This window comes from Gracilinanus agilis, chromosome 6, assembly GCF_016433145.1.
Source record: "Gracilinanus agilis isolate LMUSP501 chromosome 6, AgileGrace, whole genome shotgun sequence".
Classification (NCBI taxonomy): Eukaryota; Metazoa; Chordata; class Mammalia; order Didelphimorphia; family Didelphidae; genus Gracilinanus; species Gracilinanus agilis.
The window spans coordinates 14,097,384-14,117,808 of record NC_058135.1 but is presented as its reverse complement, the minus strand read 5'-3'; the positions used below and the strand labels follow the sequence as shown (position 1 = coordinate 14,117,808).

Sequence of the window (20,425 nt, the reverse complement as noted above, 5' to 3'; positions counted from 1 at the left end):
AACTAACAGTTAATGATCCTCTTAGTAATCAAAAACCAGGAAGTCCTCTCATGTAAATTTCTAAATACAATTTGGAGAACTCATTTATTCAGCCCTTCCCTTAAATATCCCAAGACATCTCTATTTGGTGACTAGCCAATGGAAGTGGCCCATCACTCTTTCTCCATCCTTTGGGTGATGGATGGTGTCATTATAATTAATTAGCTCTTGCCTCTAATGACTAGGAGAAAAAATTGAGTTCTTCATGGTCAGGACTGCCCTTCTGTAATATTTCTTGATGAGTAAAAGACTTGGTTCTGCTTCAGACAGATTCTCCCAGCTTAAACTAGTTTTTATTTAGTTAAGCAAGATGAACCCATAATGTCCCCCTTTTAATCCACCATGCTTTAGGGTGGGACATTTCTTGAAATTCCTAGAAAAAAAGGAATGAGGGATAAGTTGGAGCCTCAATTTGGGACTTGGGAATAGAAATAATTGAATGTATTAAACATGAATCCTTTAGGTTTAACTCTAATCTGGGTTTCCATATCCTTGACCATGGCACATGGCTCATGCTTCCCTGGCTCTCCTCTGGCCCAAACATAAGAAGGCTCTAGGGTGCTAGATCCTTCCCCTACTTCTGAGAGGCGCATGACTATAGATGTGTAGATGCAAAAACACACTTGCTGTAGTTTGTCCTTGGTTTTCTTGATACTTTCTTAATTTTAAAAAATCCTTCTTTATAATAACCTTTTCTGACATTTAAAATTGTCTCCCATGAGCAAAAATAAGAGAATAATTTATATTATGACCAAATAACAGAAAGGAAAACAATCTTGAAAGACTTCAGAACTCTCTTGTGATGGATCAGAGCAATGGTGCCAAACTCAAACTGGGGGCCTCATATTGACTTAGAAAACCATAAACTAGCATTACCTATGTTGTATTGTCTTTTTACCTATCTCGATAAACATTTCCCAATGACATTTAAACCTGGTTCCCTCACTGTGTGGGTGTAACACCTCTGAACTGTAGAGACTTACATTTTCAGAAATGGTCAGTATGCTGGTGTTTTGTTGAACAATATTTATTAGCTACAAGGAAAGGAAATCCAGGAGAGAAGAGAAGGGATTTTTTAAATTAAAGAAATAAAACATCTAAAAATATGCATGAGAAAATAAAAAAGTTCAGAACATAGTTAAAATATTCTTAAATTCAATACACATTTTTGGAAAAACACTACATAAAAGAAGTTTAGGTTGATATTCAATCCTCTTTATTTGCTCTTTGTACACTGTAAAATTTTATGATTAAAAAAGACTTTATAGGCATCATTCTAAATCCCCTTCAGCTCCATTAACAATGCTAATGTGACTCTTCTTACAGCCCTCCGACAACTGTCATCTTAATTTTTTTGTCATTTTTACCAATCTGATAGATGTGGGGTGGAACCTCTGAATTACTTTACTTTGTAATTAGGGGCTCTTTTTGTAATGACAAAGAAGTAAAAACTATGCAAATATCCTTCAAGTGGGGATTGATTCAATAAATAATGGCATAATGAACGTGATGGAATACTAACATACTATAAGAAAGGATGAGATCATTTCAGAGAAAACTGGGAAGGCACATGAAATGATGCTGAGGAAAAGGAAGCATTCTGAACCAGGAATACAATTTATGCATTAAAAACATCACCAAAAAGACAAACAACTTTGAAAGACTTCAGAACTGATCAATGTTATGATCAACCAGGATTCCAGAGAACCAATAATGAAGCATGCCATCATGGCAGGTGGTAGAGTCTAGATTCAGAATGAGCCATTAGATAAACAAAGCAGAAATTTGCTTTTCTGGACTGTGCATCTTTGTTACAAAAGTTGTCCAGGATGGGGGAGGCAGTGGGGATAAGCAATGGGGGAAAAAAAGCAATGGTGGTTAAATTTTTTTTTTTAAGTACACTACTTTCTTCCTTTGATGATTCAAGATACTCAGGAAGCTAAAACAAGACAAATAACCCTGTTTAATGACTTATGGATAAAAACTTTGGGTAAAACATAAAAAGGGGGGCAATGTATTATGCTCAGCAAAACATTCACCACTATAACTGACATAAAAAAATAACATTTACAAAAATGGCATTCTGTGTGTGTAAAATACATGGGTATTCAACTACCAGGGCACACCTGCTCTATATAAAATCAAACTTAAAACAATTCTAACAGAAATATAGAACTGAAAAATTAAAAGTAAATCCAACCTATGGCTAAATTTGAGGCAATTCAGTTAAAGTCACTTTCCACTACAAATTCTTAGATTCTACTCAAGCAATGAATGGGTTACTTTACAAAATTAGATTAAAACCAAACAAAAAAAATGTACACAGAAAAATAAATTGGCAAGTGGGAAAGATAGAAACAAGCATTTATTTAGCACCTACTATGTGTCAGGGACTGTGCCAAACACTTTATAGATCTCATTTGATCCTCACAAAGACCCTGGAAGGTAGGAGGTAAAATGAGGAAACTGAGGTAAACAGAGGTGAAACATCTTAACCACGTTCACACAGCTATTAAGTATCTGTGAGCCTGCATTTGTATTCAGATCCTTCAGACTCCAAGCCTAGCACTGTATCCACTATACCACCAAACTGCCCAGCAGCAAGGGAGGGCTATAAAAAACAACTGATGAAGACTTCAAAATATAGCCATATGAAAACTAGACACAGAAAGCTGAATAAGAGAACAACGAAAGGCTGCAGCAAAGAATCCAGAAATAAAACCAAAGGTTGACAAGGCCTTGGTATCTGAAACATTCAAGAAAACAAAACACTGGGCAATACAATCATACATGAGACTATAAAAATTGGATTGCCAAAAATAAAATTGGTTTCAATCCACATGCCACATGTTAATCAGAACTAGTTCACAGGGATCTAACTATATTACTTTAAAAAACAAAACAAAACAAAACCACAAAGGAAATGGAACTACTATTTGTCTCACTTGGAAAGAGGTAAAAAAGTCTGAATCAAAGCAATGAGAAAAATAAAGAAAGGTCAAATAGCTTCAATGGTTGCTGTCCGTAATAGTTAATAGCCATCTGTCATGCTTTGGGATAAGCTGCTTCATCTCAGAGCATGCTCCCTTCTTCCCGTTTCATTCTGGAATTGCTACAAACTTCCAGGCTGAAAAGGCCTCTATTTATTGGACAAGAGCAATGTGGAGAGTGGAAAAAGAAAAGCACTGCTTATTCTAAGTTAAAATGGCTGAACAAATTGTGGTATCTGATGGTGATGGAATACTATTGTGCTCAAAGGAATAATAAACTGGAGGAATTCCATGTGAACTGGAATGACCTCCAGGAATTAATGCAGAGTGAAAGGAGCAGATCCAGGAGAACATTGTACACAGAGACTGATACACTGTGCTACAACTGAATGTAATGGACTTCTCTAGTAGCAGCAATGTAAGGATCCAGGACAATTCTGAGGGACTTATGAGAAAGAGCACTATCCACATGCAGAGAAAGAACTGTGGGAGCAGAAACAGAGAAGAAAAACAAATGCTTGATCACATGGTTCAATGGGGATATGATTGGGGATGTAGATTCTAAACAATCACCCTAGTGCAAATATTAATAATATGGAAATAGGTCTTGATCAATGACACATGTAAATGTAAAACCCAGTGGAATTGCACACTGGCTCCAGGAAAGGGGTGGGAGGAGGGAAGGGAAAGAACATGAATCATGTATCCATGGGGAAATATTCTAAATTAATTAATTAATTGAACTTAAAAAAAAAAAAAAGCCCACTCCCTGTGTTCAGTGGGCTTTCTTTTCTCAAAGAGATACCACAATCCTAGGTACCTGACTGCCCATTAGATTCAAAGGTAGGAAGAAGCCTCTGCACGTGCTGTCATTACCAAATCACCATCCTGCCTCTGGTGCCCAGAGTCTGGAAGGTCTCAGAATGGAAACTGCCTTGGAATGGAGACCTACCTCAGGTGGGAGCAGCTCTCTCCGGGAACAGATGCACTGGCCACACTAAGAGAGACTCTTCCTCTGCTCTAATTCCCTGTCAGCACTACTCTCTCCCACCCCTATTTTTCTTCCCTAGTATAAATAAAAATGTATTTCTAATAAAAGATCTCGAACTTCAAGCAACTCATTGGCCAGCCTGATTCTTTTAAGTCCCAAAGCTGCTGCAACAGACTGAGATAAAAACATAAAAAAAAAAAAAAAAAAAAAGATTTTACAGATCCAAAGTAGTATACCCAAAATAAAAAGTAGAACTTAAAAAATATATGAAAATAAATATCTAATAAAAATGAAAAATCTGGTAAATAATTATAAGAAGCTGATAAAAGTCTACCCATTCACCAAATAGATAATGAGTATCATTTTCAAAGGTGGAAACAGAAATTGTTGATAGTTACTTGACAAATATTAAAATCTGAGGGAAATTGAAATTAGTCATCCATGCAATAAAAAGGAAGAAAAAATTAGTTCAGAAGAACCAAGTCCAATGTTGATGTGATTGTAGACAAGAAGGTAGCTGCTACTGTGCTGGTAGAATATCAAGAGGCCCAATTTTTAAATTAGGGAAACAGAATAGTTTTACCTATCAGATCTAAGGAGAAGGGAAGAATTTATGACCAAATGAGATAAGGAACAAGATGTAAAATGAATAATTTTGATTATATTAAATTAAAAAGGTTTTGTACAAACCAATGCAACCAAGATTAGAAGGGAAACAAAAAAAATTTTATAATAAATTTCTTTGATAAAGGTCTCATTTCTCAAATATATAAAGAACTAAGTCAAATTTTAAAAAATGTAAGTCATTCCCCAATTGACAAATGGTCAAAAGATGTGAAGTTTTCGGATGAAGAAATCAAAGCCATCAATAATCATATAAAAAATGTTTTAAATCTCTCAATTAAAGAAATGCAAATTGAAATAACACTGAGATATTATCTCCTACCTATCAGATTGGCCAATATATCAGTAAATAAAAATGATAAATGTTGGAGGGGATGTGGCAAAATTGGGACACTAATGCATTACTGGTGGAGCTATAAACTGATCTAATCATTCTGAAAGGCAATTTAGAATTATGCCAAAAGGGCTATAAAACAATGCATAATCTTTGATGCAGTAATACCACTATGAGGGCTATTTTTAAAAAGGGAGGGGACTGGGGCAGCTGGGTAGCTCAGTGGATTGAGAGTCAGACCTAGAGATGGGAGGTCCTAGGTTCAAATCCAGCCTCAGACACTTCCCAGCTGTGTGACCCTGGGCAAGTCACTTGACCCCCATTGCCCACCCTTTACCACTCTTCCCCCTAGGAGCCAATACATAGAAGTTAAGGATTTTAAAAAATATATAAATAAAAAAAGGGAGGGGACATGCTTGTATAAAAATATTTATAGCTGTTCTTTTTGTGATGGCAAAGAACCGGAAACTAAAGGTATGTCCTTCAATTGGGGAATGGCTGAACAAATTGTGGTATATGATGGTAATGGAATACAATTGTGCTGTAAGGAAGATGAATAGGATGATTTCAGAAAGAGCTGGAAAGACCTAAGTGAACTGATAAAGAGTGAAATAAGCAGAACCAGGAGAACATTGTACACAGTAACAACAATACTATGGAATAATCAACTGTGATAGGCTTAGCAATTCTTAGCAACACAATGATCCAGGACAATTCTGAGGGACTTATTACAAAGAATGTGATCCACCTCCAGAGAAAGAACTGTTGGGAGTCAGAATGCAGATGAAAGCATATGATTTTTCATTTGTTTATTATCTGGGTTTATGTTTTGAGGTTTTGATTTTATAAGATCATTCACAAAAATGAACAATACAGAAATGTTTTTCATAAAATGTATAACCCAGAAAGAATGAACTGTTACGTAAAGTAAATATGATTTTAAAAAAAAGGCCTAAGCTCTCTAAGAAAGAATCCAGCAACCCACAAAAACTACAAAACCAATTTTATATACTAATACAGGAAAACAGGAAAAAAAGTTGTAAAAAAATATATTTTGTGGCTACTTTATGCAAGTAGTGAATCTATGGCTCCAATATGGAGACAATCTACGGCTTCAAATTGGGATGAAAAAACCCACTGCCTATCAACTGCCCATCAAATCAAACTTTATTTTTGCAATGGAAAAACTAAGTACAGAAAGAATTATGCAAAGACTTAAGGAATATGACATAGAGAATGCTGCATAACAAATTACTTTTTTCAGCTAGCAAGAGAATTTTAGTAGTGCACAGATGGAACACAATAGAAAGCAATGGCCCAAAATTGGTGCTCTGTTATTCGGTTTTAACTGTTGTTCTATCAAAATGTCTATTTCCGGTTTTAGACTTTCCTCTTTACTTCTGTCTTGATCTCACTGGTCAAGACTGGGAGGCCTTTCCTTCAGGCCCTGCCCACCAACAGCAGCAGCTCCCCTGCCCCAGACCCTCCAGTCCATGACACCCAGCCCTGTTCCCAGAGGCTCTCTCTTTTTTTACAAAGCATTCAGACCTCTTTGTCAGGCACACACACTGATGAAAGGAGGCCAGTTTATTTATTCATATACCTGTAGATTCGATCAGTCAGTTCTACATGCTTGTTTCCAGGGATCTCTAACCCTGGCATCTTTCTTAGCCTGAGGGCTGCTCTAGTCTCAGGAGAGACCTGTTATGCAGTTAAAAATTCTTATCTAATCATCAATTTAGGCCTTTATTTTTTTCCTCTTTCTACTCTAAAGACAATTCTAAAATCCTAAAATGCAGAGGGGGCTCAGGGTTTTTTTTTTTTTGTTCTGATTTTAAATAGGCAAAACCACACCCCATTCTTCAAGCTTAAAGACCAAAAAAAAAAAAAAAAAAAAAAATGCAAGGCAGAAAAAAACTGATAAAACGGGGTACACCAGACAGTTGTCATTTAAGTTTGTGAATGATCTTCACTAGAAATGGCAAGGCTAAATGCAAATGAACGAGATGGCAATTGTCAGCTGCATTATCATTGGACCAATAGTAGCCCAGCTCCATTTTAACTGTGCACCAGACTGCATTACCAACAGACCAGAGCAGAGCTCCATCAGCATCCATCCGCCGAGAACAGGTAGGTCTTTATCATTTTTATTATGGAGGAATTAGGTGACAGACATATCAGAAAAACATTTTGTTAAGAAAATCAGCAAAGCATTCTTCTTAAGGTATATTTTTGTGCTCTGGATTTCTTACCCTGAAAGATAGGCTTTTATTCTGCAATTAAATACCAAAGGCTGTCTGTCTAGGGACCCTCTCTTATTCTCTGTATCTTAATAGGAAATTGATGACTCTGCCATTGTATGGGAAATCTAATCCTCCCAGCCCCTGGTCAGAAAACTGAAATGATCTGAGGCTTCCCAGCTGCCTGCCAATTTCACCTTCTACAAGATATTTCATTTCAGCAGCATTATCCGTCCTGACAAAGGATTTCCTTGAATAAAAATCTAGACCAAAAGCAAATACTGTTGAAAGATGCTTTCTGATATATACAAATTAAATTATGCTGTTAAAAACAAAGCATGCTACCTGTAGAAAATTTCAGAAAATGAAATGGATTAATATGAAAATACAATCTATTTCTGAGCATAATACAGACAAAAGAGCTAAGAGGCTCATCATACTAATCAAACACACAAAAGCTTCAGCCTTTTCTGTCACTGAACTAAAATAATTTTGCTTCTAACTGTATGATCCAAGCCAGAGATTTTTATTAAATGAAAACCTTGAATGCATGTTTTTATTAGGGGGGAATGGAGCTAGTCATTTTATATCCATCACATCATCTGAGAGCAGGGATGGATAGGACTGTTCTTAAAATTACCATTTGAATAAAGGGAAACTACATTTAAAAATTAAAACATGTCTTCACAAAGGTCAATTATGGAAGGGAAGGTCCAGCACCCTTCTTGGTGCTACTATAATGTTCCAGAATCAGAAACCTCAAAATAATCAATCCACTAAGCTTTATTAAGTACCTACTATGTGCCAAACAGGGTGCTAAGGTCTGGAGATACAGAGAAAGGCAAAAACATAGTCCTTGCCCTCCGGGAGTTCATAATCTAGTGGAAGAGACAACATGCCAACAACTAGGTAAATATAAGAGTGAAACAGGGGAAATGACAGGTAATCTTGGAGAGAAGGAATAGCTGTTGGGGAGGGAAGGAAAGGGGACCCATTAAAGGGCTTCTTGCAAAGGTGGTATTTTAAGAGAAATCTAAAAGGAAGCAACAGAAAGCAGGTTAGGAGAGAGCATTGCCTGCCTGGGAGACAACAGCCAGAGAAATAGCTGAGAGTCTGGAGATGGAGGGGCGTGAACCAGGAGCAGTCAGGAAGGCTATCCCCAGAGCATAAAGTCCATGGAGGGGAGGGAGCAAAGGGTGAGAAGATTGGAAAAGAAGGGACCATGTTATGAATGGCTTTACAAGCCAAAGAGAAGATTTTCAATATTTGCTCCTAGCGAAGACAGGGAAGCCCTGGTGTTTATGGAACAGGGGGTTGGGGTAGGGGGATGGGGTAGAGTGGGAGGTTGAAGGCGAAAGAGTATGAACTGAGTTTTAGAAAGATGGCGCCTGACTTGGAGGATATATTCCAATTACTGATGGTAACTGAAAAAAGACCTAATTCCATTTTACTGGAGCACAAAAATCATCTTTGTTTAGCAGATGCTATAGCTCTAGGATAACATTTAAAAAATAAAAGTAATGATCCAACCAATGTCTTGCCTTCCCTTCTCTAGTAAATCTACATAGTTAGGTCTCATGAGTACAAATAATGAATCTATTCCATGAATCTATTCCATTCTATCATTCCACACTGCATATTTCTATGATATATTTTACATAATTATAACTTCCAAAAGTATGGATTCAAATATATGCAATCACACCCTGGCATTCATCATTAACGCTAATTGGAACTCAGTTGTATTTTCATTGAAAAATTATTTTAAAAGGAAATTTTCACAGCTATTTTCCCCTCCAAGGAACAAAGGTATTTATTCAGCCTCTTAGCAAATGACCTGTTAGTCAAGTAACTGGAATCTAGAAACCAGATCTCTCTTCAGAGTTCAGTTCATCAGCAAGTTAAACTACCCAAGCAAGCACTCTTGCCAGTTGCAAAACAATTAGAGCACTGGACCCAAAAAGGCACCCCTCAAAAACAGGAAATATACTCACCAAATACACAAGAAAGCTTATGAGAACAAAAGCATTTATAAACAAAAAACCAAGACCAGGAAAGTATTCATTCTGTTATCCAAAATCTGACAAACTTTGGTTAAAAAGTAGTAATAAGCTTCCCTTTGCTCCCAGTTGATGAAGTACAGTGACTCAGTTTAATCCAGACTCCAATTTTCCATTTACCAAAGACTGTAGCACTACCCACCTGATCAATTATTTTTCAAAAAGACATTTCATACAGTAGCTCTTTTTTTTTTTTTTTTGGGGGGGGGGTGAGGGAAACACTGGAAACTAAGGGACTGCCCATTAAGGGGATATGGCTGAACGAATTAGGATACAGGGAATACTACTGTGCTCAAAGAGGTGACAAAAGAGGTTTCAGAGAAATCTGGAAGATTTCTAAGAACAGATGCAAAGTGAAGTAACTAGAACTAGGAGAACAATTTCCACTAGGACATCATCAACATTGTAAAAATGAACTATTCTTTCAGGGTTCTCATTCAAACCACAATCATGATAATGAAGAAAGCATTTTGGTCTATCTCCTGCCAGAGAGGTGCCAGACTACCCAAAGAATAAGTGAGACTGTATTTTTAGAAATGGTCAATATGGGAATTTGTTTTGCTTGACTATGCTTTTTTGTTATGAGGTTTTTGTTTTTCTTTTTTTTTCCCCACAGTGGGAAAAGGGAGGTGGGAAGAAAAAAAAATTCTTAATAACTGAAAATAAATTTAAAGTGCCACCCTTAAATGCAAAGGAAAACTCAATTCAATTGTTTTATATTCAAGAGCTTATCTGACCCAGCCATTGTGCAATGACCCTGCCCTCCCTATGGAAATATTCTACCAAAGAATAAGATTTACAGGAGGGGGAAAATTATGCCATCAGCAGTGATGCTTCTACTCCCCAGACCCAAAAGGGGACTGGAAAGAAGGGTAGCAAAGAATTGTTTGCTTTGAAAAAATTTAAAGACTTTTTATATTATTTATTTTAAATGTAATACATTCACATTTTAATTTCAGAAATGAAAATGAAAAAAGCCTAATGACATAATTCTGTTTCACTTGCCAGATTTTCCTATCAGAGTAAAATTCAGTGGTGAAAAATATGAAATTACTACAAGTCAACAAAAATAATGATTCTTTAAAATTTATCTTTATATAACTTTCTAAATCTCAGAGAAATTTGTAAGGTTCAAGTTGTAAGTTTCTAATATCTTTAAAAAAATTTTTTAAATAAATTTTCATATAAGTTTTCCAAAGTTATAGGATTCATATCGTCTCCCTTCCTTTTTCCCTCCTTCCTCCCAGAGCTGACAAGCAATTCAATCTGGATCTAAAATATTTTTAAAGTCTTGTTCTGGAAGTTGTTCCTTCAATCTAACTTGGAAGATTCCATTAAGAAATATAAAAAACATAATTCATGGTCCAGGGTCCACAGACAAAGAATGTTTCAACCACAAAAAGTATCACATATGATGCAGCGCTTCAGAGTAATTTAAAGCCCACAAAAATGTTTAAGAGCCAGAAAAATCCTTCCAGAAAATCTTTCAGGTCTTATCACGATTTAACAAAAAGCATTACTAAGGCATTACTTCAGACAGAAGAGGGAAGGCCTGAATTTCTAGCTAAGCTTATGTAGTGGTAGCCATATTCATGCCTAGCTCCACTCCCCCAGGATGCCTCAAGTTCCACAAGTGCCTTTGGGATATATTGTATATGAACATATGTAGGTGTGTGGTATGTACATATGTACATAGGCATAGTCTGATATACATCATATAAATGTATGTCTGAAATTACTATATTGGCCAGAGACTCCAGCCCTCTAAAAAAAAAGCAAAGCAGAAAACAAGAGTGTAACTTCTGATCAAGGTTCTTTTTTTACTATGACTATTTTTGTTCCCTCCTTCCCTCCCTCCTTACCTCCCTCCCTCCCTCCCTCCCTCCCTTCCTTCCTTCCTTCCTTCCTGTCTTAGCAACAACTTTAAGACAGAAGGGCAAGGTCTAGGCAAACATGGTTAAATGACTTATCCAAGGTCACATAGCTAGGAAGTGTCTGGGGCCCAATTTAAACCCAGGATCTCTTGATTCCATGCCTGGTGCTCTATACACCATGCAACCTAGCTGTCCCACTTTGTTTTCCTTTCAAATAAATCTCATTTTAAGGAAGTGATGCCCTGTATGCTCTATTATTACTGGGATTACTTTCCCAGTTGAAGAATACCCAGAAACCAATAATCTAATATTAATACTATTTCAGAAGACTCTTCCAACAATCCATGCTTATTTTCCTTCCCAGCAGGAAAACCTGACAGCCCACAGGTGCCCAGGTGTGACAGTCACTCCCAGAGCCATTCTCTCAAACCCTTCCAAAGGGACAAACAGCCTCGTCCCACCTGGCGACTAGTGATTCAAATGTGTTCATTAGGCTTCTGTCCTGACTGGCCTAATCTCAATTCTTAAGGAATAAGACCAAACTAAATATAAGTAGGAAATAATTGGACATTAAATGGACAAAGAGATAAGTGTCAAGTCTTTAATAGAAAAGTAAGGCTCCCCCTCCCTGTCTTGGGGTGGGGAGGGAGGAAGGAGAAGAATTACTTCCCCAGCTCCCAAAGGCTGACAAGCTTCTGGCTACAATGAGAGGCCAAGGGGCTTGCCCAGGAACTTGAGACTGAATGAAGGGGTTAGAGATCAGATGGCAGAAACTGGATTTTCCTCTCTCAGGCTATCATTACCACAAGAAGACCCACATAACACAGATTTCCAAGTGGCAGCCCATGGCCCACTTCCTTCAAACAGTATTTGATATGATAAAATTCCAATATAATAAACTCAATTACCAGCATTAATGGAGGGGAACAAAAATATAAATAACCCAGAATGGTTGTTCAAAAGTCAATTCATATTTGGCTCAGAGTGTATTTTTGTACTTTCTGCAGAGCTACACTCTATGGGTACTCAATAGCTGTTAACTTAATTGAAGCCTGAAGTTTTAATTTGATACAGAAAGCAATCAGGAGCCTTTGCCTGGAGGGTTTGGAGAACAAAGGGAAAGAGTAACATCCCAGGAGACAGCGGGGTAGGAGGCCATTCCTGGGGCATCTGTGATCCAGTCCCTGGAGAAGGTGTTACCAGGCAGCCAACATGTATGTGTATGCGCATGCACACACGTGTGAGAGTGTGTGTGTGTGTGAGAGAGAGAAAGACAAACAGACAGACATGGGTTCCCCAAAGTGAAGGGAAAGCCTCCCAAAGAAGCTCATACCTATTGTGTGTTCACTTCTTACCTTTAGAGATTTATTAGCTCCCGAACCTCAAACCTTTCTAACTCTATTTCCAAAAGGGAAAATATCTTACCAGTCCAAATAAGGGACTTTCTAATACCCAGTAACACAAATAAAAACACAATTTCATACACACACACACACACACACACACACACACACACACACACACACCACCACTACTCAGCCTTCCTAGGCTGTGGTCCTGCTGCAGACATGAGCAGGTGACCCTGGGCAACTTACTTCTGGATCCTCCATTTGCTCACCCAGAACAGGAGGGAGGTGATAAAACCTCCTTAGAGTTCCATGACCTCTGAATTCACTAAGACAGGGAGAGAGTGACTTTAGATTCGCTTGTGTCTGGGTAGTTTTCCCCATTACTCTCTCTAAAAGAACCTAGACTCCCTCGTCTTAGGTTTTGGAAAGCATGCAACCTTAAAGAACTACAGGGAGAAAGCTGCAAAGATGGGAGAATTCTGGAAAGTGTCACATCCAAGACCCCTGACATAACTCCCCACCTACCCCCACATTACCTCTGGGTTCCTTTATGCCCTTCCTCAGCCTCTTCATGAAACCCTGCTCTGAACATCAATGGATACAGCCTGTCTGCTGGGCAGCCCACTCTAGCCCCATTGGCACGCCAGCCTCAACAGTAACAACACTCAACCACTCTACCCTGCGCAACTGCCCAAGCTCTCCAGGCCTAATTCCTAATGATTCCTGGTCCCTTGGGCTCATCAAAGAGCCATATTTCTTGTCTTTAGGACTCCCCTCTCCTTACATACAAGCCCTCAGTTGCCATTTGCATTCTCTCCATACCATCAGTTCCTTCCTCTGCACTCGCACCACAAAGAACACACTATACCTAGAATACCATTGTGGTCTCTTCAATCTACACAATCTCCCCACTCCAAGCCTTTCTTAAGTGCAGCAGCTAGAAGCACACCTCTCCCTTCTTTTCAGAAACCATTAGTGGACCCCACTACCTCTAAGGTCTTTAGTTTCACATCTGAAGATTCCCCCCCAACCTCCATATCAATTCTAAGACAAAAGAGTGGTAAGGGTTGACCAATAGGGGTTAAATGACTTGGCCAGGGTCATATAGCTAGGACATATCTGAGGCCAGATTGCTTCCCCTTATGCTCTTCCTTTCTACCTTGGTGTCCATTCCAACCAAGCCACACTAAGTTGGCTCCCCTAGCTCCATGGACACTTCCAACAGTGTGCTTTTATGGAACAGCCCTTCCCCTAGAAAGATACACACCCCCTCCACATCCTGCCTGTAGGGAGCCTTTTACCTCTTTCTAGATATGCCACAGCTCCCCAGGACACCTTCCTTGAAGGCCCACTCAAAGTGGCCTCCTTCCCCCTCCTCAAATACTCCAAGGGTTCTTCCTCTTTGCCTGTCTCATATTCTCATATCTACTCATCTATACACATGCCATATCCCCCCTAATATTCTTGAGGACCTACGTCACCTTCTTATGCCCAACTGGCTAGCCCAGTATGGTGTGAACATATTAATAGGTAAGATTATAATTTGTGTTTTAATGGGGATCAGGCATATAGAGAGTCTTCTAGAATGAAGCTCTTATGATAGATATGAGGCAGGCGGGGCAGAAGTAATGGCGGGGAGTAGAGGCACAGGTAGGGCAGAAATGGATAAGAAGACATTCTGTTAAGTCCCTACTATGCACCACAAAATGTTCTAAGTGCTGGGGACACAACACATGCAAGCAAGAGTGTCCCTGGCCTTCTATGGAGAAAGACAACATGTCCAGGCAGGAAGCACAAGGGCACAGTTCAGAAATGGTCAGGCTGGCTTTAGACAAGATAGGGCTACCCAACCCCCCCTCCCCCAGTCTGAGTCTAGCCTCTCAGGGGTCAAGCTCCAGTGGGAAGAGGCAGGTCAGAGTTCAGGGCTTAAAAGGGCCAGGAAGGGAATGCCCTCCTCTGGGTCTTCAGTCAGTCACCAAGCAACAAGGAAGCACCTACTGTGTGCCAAGTTCAGCACTAAGTGCTGGGGCTACAAAAAAAAAAAAAAAAGGCAAAAACAGACTCTGCCTTCTAGAAACTCCCAACTTAATGGGGGACACAGTATAAAAACAATGGAACTGGTGGTCATGGAGGAAGCTGGAGGGGAGTTGATAGATTTCATGTAGAAGGTGGTATGAGAGGAAGCAGAGGCAGAGGAGAAGAGAGCACCTCAGGCTTCCAGGCATCAAGGGAGAGAGAGGTGGTAAAAGGAAAAGCAAGGAGGGGAGGCCAGTGTCACCAGAGTGGCATTTGTGGAGGGGCAGAAACAAGGGGTTCTGCTGGTCAAGAGCTCTGAATGCCAAACCTAGAGTTCCTATTTGATTCTGTAAGTGACAGAGTGCTGCACAACTCTAGTAGTGGGGAGGTGTCAGGAGAGAAGGGGACATATTTAAGAGATGGTGAAAAGGTAGAATCCCCAGGCCTAAGGAGCAGCCTGGATCAAGGGAGTAAGAAGTCAAGGATGATGCCTGGAAGGTGCTATGCTTGACTCCAAAAGGGAAGTCTAGAAGGAAAAGGAGAGCTTGGAAAGGAGAGAAAATGATGAACTCTGTTCTGATGTGTGGGGCAGGAGATGGCGACAGGCGACTCAACAAGACCCCTAATGGAACTAGGGATGTGAAAATGGAGGTCGTGGCTAGACAAATAGCTCTGGGCTTCATCTGCACAGAGATGGTAATTTTGTCTATGAGACCTGATGAGATCAATGAGTCGATTAATATAGTGGGAGAAGAAAAGGGGGTCCAGAGGTTTAACCTGGAAAAAGACCCAGCAAACGAAACTGAGGAGTGGAGGAGAACCAGGAGACAGTAGTGTTCTATTAATAGAGGAAACATCAGAGATTATTGAACCCTCACGAGAAAAATATGCCAAAATGAAGCCTCTTTTGGGTTTGCATGTCCAAAGTGAGTCCCAAATCATTGCTCAGACTTGTAAAAAAGGAGGAAGCAAACTAAACTTGGGAAAAAAATGATGTCACTATAGGAAGTTTCATTTGAATACAATGGGTAGAAAAAATTGGCTTATTTGTATAATTTGTTCCAAGGCAATAGACATATCCCAAACACTCCAATAACTTGCCCTCACAACTACCTAGCTGGATATTCTAGTTAATGGGATATATATATATATATCATCACTCTGCAATTTTGCCCTTTTGACCATGGTACACAACCTAAATTCTGCTTTTGGGGGCTGGGCAAGTTCAATTTTGAAGTTATCCTGGAGATTTTGTATCTAGGCCATGGGTCTCCACAATCCCATATCTGCCTCCTTACTGAGCCTGCCAAAAGGCACAAAAAGACATCATCCACAGGCTCCTAGACAAAAGCTAGAAAGAGTAGGGAGTATTCTAATTCTTTTAGACACCAAGCACTTTGGAACAGAAATATTATAAATGAAGCAAATGAGACCTCTTGGGACCCAAGTTGGTCCCTTTTGAAAGGTGCTTCCCTAGATTTTTCTAAGCATCATGATCAGCCAACTTACATTCCAGCCATAGGAGAACTCTGTTCACAGAGGTTGATGATGACTACCACTGGTGAACACACCAGCTTTAGTTGTCCTTGTAGAAAGCCATCACTGCTACTGTTTTTTCTATTTTTTGCCTCTCAACTACTGTCCTCTTGACCTAGATCCTCTGACCCAGAAACTGGGCATAGAGAAAGCTGGACTCCTAGAGGTACATAAGAGAGGTAACCAGCAAGAGTGAAGGTGAAGTGGGAAAGGGCACAGGGATCCTCATGAGGCTTCTTCCAAAAGCACAATGATTTTTAAATGGTAAATTTCCTCTTGGTCCTAGTTCCTTCAACACTGTTCACTACTCATTCAGCTGCCTTTACTTTTCTTTAACAATTAAATTCTGCATGTGACTATCATATCTATGTTCAGGAGTACACAGAATTTATTGAAAATCATAGAATGTGGTTTATCACCTACATTCCAAAAATCTAGTCCCCATTCTGTAGCATTCTAAGCTGCAGAGAGGTGTGGAGTGAGATGTACGTACTGCACACATTTTCCAAGGTTTCCTGGTGACACTTATACCCTACCTATAAACTTGAATCACATGCATGTTAGTTTCATAGATTTTCTTTTTCCTTTTTTTATCTTTATAGTTTCTTTTGGACCAATCACAAGCAATGGAATCTCTAAGCATGGCAACCCTAAACTCTACTCACTGGAATGAGACTGCCAGCACCAGTAGCCCACCCACCACCACGTCCGCCTACCAGTACATTGGCTTTCAGGTCCAAAAAGTTTACCCTTTCCATGATAACTGGAACACAGCCTGCTTTATCATCATGCTTTTATTTATATTTACGGTTGTCTCTCTGATGCTTCTGGCCTTCATTTATGAAGTGCTTGACTGCTGCTGCTGTGCCAAAGACAAAACCATGAGCGACTTGGAGAGTGAGCCAAGCCCTCTGCGAACCATGATGGACAACATCAGAAGACGGGACACTGAAGTGGTTTAATGCCCAAGGGGTCACCAGGATGACCCAAGACAGAATGCTGGCACAAAGTCTCTGACCTCTGCTCAGGGGGAAGAGAGCAGAGTCCTGAGGTCTTGACCCCACCGGGGTAACATTGATCCCAGCCAGGCATGATGGGGGGGAGTTCAAGGGGCTAGGAGAGTCCAACCATCAACTCTTTGGTTACCCTTGTGTAAGAAGACTCTGTAGCACAAGTTTAATATGTCCCTCTTTGAGTGGGTCTCCCTGTATGTATCCATAGTAAAATCCTTATAAATACAGTTTTGAAAATTCAACATGAGTTTTGTCATGATATTTCCCAAACTCCCATTTTACTGATAGTTACTTGAGGGCCAGAAAACCTAAGGCCTGTACCAAAGTCAGACAAGGCAGGGAGGTCCTCTGTAGCAGATCCAGAATCTGAACACGTATCAACCAAATCCAAATTCTTGGTATTTCCATTCCACTGCACTGCCTGTTATTTGCCATTTCAAAAACAAGGCCAGCGTCTATATGATTGAATACCAAGCAGTACATCAAAGCTAGAAAATACAGGGACTTATCATGCTACAACTCACATCCTAATATACATAATGCTAACTTGTTTCCTAATAATTCACATGATTATAAAACAAAGCATCATCCTCCTCTATGTGTCCTTCAGAATTAAAAAAGCATCTGTATGCTCACCTACATTGACTCTTCTTGGCCCAATCTGGGGTTTTCTCAGCAGATATCGAAGTGGTCTGACATGTCCTTCTCCAGTTCATTTGATGAGGAATGAGGAAACTGAGGCAAAGTGAAGTGATTTGCCTAGGGTTACACAGTTAATACGTATCTGAAGCTGGATTTGAATTCAGGAAGATGTCTTACTCCAGGCCTGGCACTTTATCCATTGTGTCACTTAGCTGCCCATCATTCTCATACGTTCTACTCACTCTAAAAATCAGCATTTTCTATCTAAATTATTTTTAAAGTCCCTGACCTTTGGAAAGGACTAATACAATAAGTTCGACATTACTGAATATCCCTTGAGCCAATTAATAACAAATGGCTAGCCATCAAAAAGGAGAAAATGTATTCCCTTCCCTTCCATGCAGAGATGCTTGACCACAGGTGCTGAATACTCTGAGGTGCCATCAGACACAGCTAATGGATTGGCTAGTTTTGCTCAAGTGCTTCCCTCATCCTTTTTTTGTTTTGTTTTAAAAAGTAAAAACTCTCTACAAAGAAACAGATTTTAAAATGAAGGCAATATTTTTAAAAAGAGATAAAATTAAAAAGTAATAATTGCTAATACCTCTAAAACAGTAATCACCAAGATTTCTCCAAAGATTTTACTTCATCTCTGTAGAAAATACAGTAGGTCAAAAGTGAATCTATATTAAACATGATTACAAAACCAAATGATGCAGCATCAATCACAGGAGAAGAACCTTCTATTAATGGATTAAGAAGCCCAAAACAGGCCCTGAAGGTTAATAATTTCAAAACATAATGAATTTCTAATTACTCAAATATACAAAGAGTTAAATCAATTGTATAAAAAATCAAGCCACTCCCCAATTGAAAAATGGGCAAGAGTCATGAATAGGCAATTCTCAGGTAAAGAAATCAAAAGTATCAATAAGCACATGAGAAAGTGTTCTAAATCTCTAATAATTAGAGAAATGCAAATCAAAACAACTCTGAGGTACCACCTCACACCTAGCAGATTGGCTAAAATGAAAGAAGGGGAGAGTAATGAATGCTGGAGGGGATGTGGCAAAATTGGGACATTAATGCATTGTTGGTGGAGCTGTGAACTGATCCAACCATTCTGGCTGGCAATTTGGAACTATGCTCAAAGGGCTATAAAAGAATGCCTGCCCTTTGATCCAGCCATACCATTGCTGGGTTTGTACCCCAAAGAGATCATAGATAAACAGACTTGTACGAAAATATTTATAGCTGCGCTTTTTGTAGTGGCAAAAAACTGGAAAATGAGGGGATGTCCTTCAATTGGGGAATGGCTAAACAAATTGTGGAATTGTGGTATATGCTGGTGATGGAATACTATTGTGCTAAAAGGAATAATAAACTGGAGGAGTTCCAGGTGAACTGGAAAGACCTTCAGGAATTGATGCAGGGAGAAAGGAGCAGAGCCAGAAGAACACTGTACACAGAGACTGATATACTGTGGTAAAATCGAATGTAATGGACCTCTGTACCAGCAACAATGCAATGACACAAGACAGCTCTGAGGGATTTAGGGTAAAGAACGCTACCCACATTCAGAGGAAGATCTACAGGAGAGGAAACATAGAAGATAAACAATTGCTTGAATGCATGGGCTGAGGCGGACATGATTGGGGATGTGGACTCGAAACTACCACACCAATGCAACTATCAACAATTTGGAAATAGGCCCTGAACAAGGACACATGTTACAACCAGTGGAAACGTGCGTCGGCCATGGGTGGGGGGAGAGCGGGTGAAGGGGAAAGTAGGGGTATGAAGCATGTAAACAGGTTAAAAATGAATATTAATAAATGTTTAAAAAACATAATGAATCTAATTCAGAGCTATATTTGCTTTTATTTCTTTGTAAGTAAAGAAATCTCTGCTTTTTAAGTGCCATTGTGACAAAAAGAAAATGAAATGGGTTCCTGAATTTTAAACTGGAAAAGACTTCTGGGCCTGGTGAATTAGTCCAAATATCTCATCTGACCAATAAGAAAACTGATTTAAGCATACTCTAAAAGGCAGATACTTCAGCCCATTTTCACACTGAGACTAGTTTATGCTAAAATCTTTTCCCATGTTCATTTTTCCCTTTTAACTTTCATACATTGACAACTTGACCAAAGTTAACCTCACTGAAAAGCTGCAAGAAGTCAGCTTTGCCAAGTCAAGGAAACTAGAATAAGGTCTTCCTTGTGAATGAATGTAAGACGCGACAAGACATGGCTGTTCAAGAGATTCTGAGTCTTTGTGGCCAGGTAAGGGGAGCTCCTCTGCTCAACTTCAGGCTTGAGAGCTAGGATCATGACCCCCAAATGAAGCCAATGGATATGTCACACTGCTCATTGTTTCTCAGTTCCCTCCCAGTGGAGATAACTGAAAGAAATGAGGTCCAACAAACAGATGATATAAGCCACTAGAGCTCTGGGAAAGAGGATATGAATTTAACAAAAGAGGATCCAACCCCCAAACCAGGAAAACTGGATTAACTTGTAACTGGGAAATATTTAACCAAGTAAATAAAGATACAAAAGGGGAAAAAATGACATGAGAAGATGGATTTCTAAGTCAGTAGACACTGGTGAGGGCAGGGATACTTCACTGAGATTTAACAGCCTAGTTTCTATCAGAGTCAGACCCTACTTGTTTAAAGGATCTTGCCAACGAATATACTTTTGTGGTCAAAAAGG

The 20,425-nt window shown here is 39.3% G+C and overlaps 2 protein-coding genes across 2 annotated transcripts in view; one reads left to right on the top strand and one right to left on the bottom strand.

Moving 5' to 3' along the window:
* GTF2E2 (general transcription factor IIE subunit 2) overlaps positions 1–20,425 on the bottom strand; it is a 104,809-nt gene that overhangs the window by 49,017 nt on the left and 35,367 nt on the right. The window lies entirely within an intron of this gene.
* Positions 16,207–17,303, top strand: SMIM18 (small integral membrane protein 18). The gene has a single exon (XM_044681537.1). The coding sequence runs from the start codon at positions 16,680–16,682 to the stop codon at positions 17,013–17,015; it is 336 nt and encodes a 111-aa protein (XP_044537472.1). The 5' UTR covers positions 16,207–16,679; the 3' UTR covers positions 17,016–17,303.

Bases quoted from the DNA above. Each gene is read 5' to 3' on its own strand.
- SMIM18 (XM_044681537.1), top strand. From the start codon at position 16,680: ATGGAATCTCTAAGCATGGCAACCCTAAACTCTACTCACTGGAATGAG.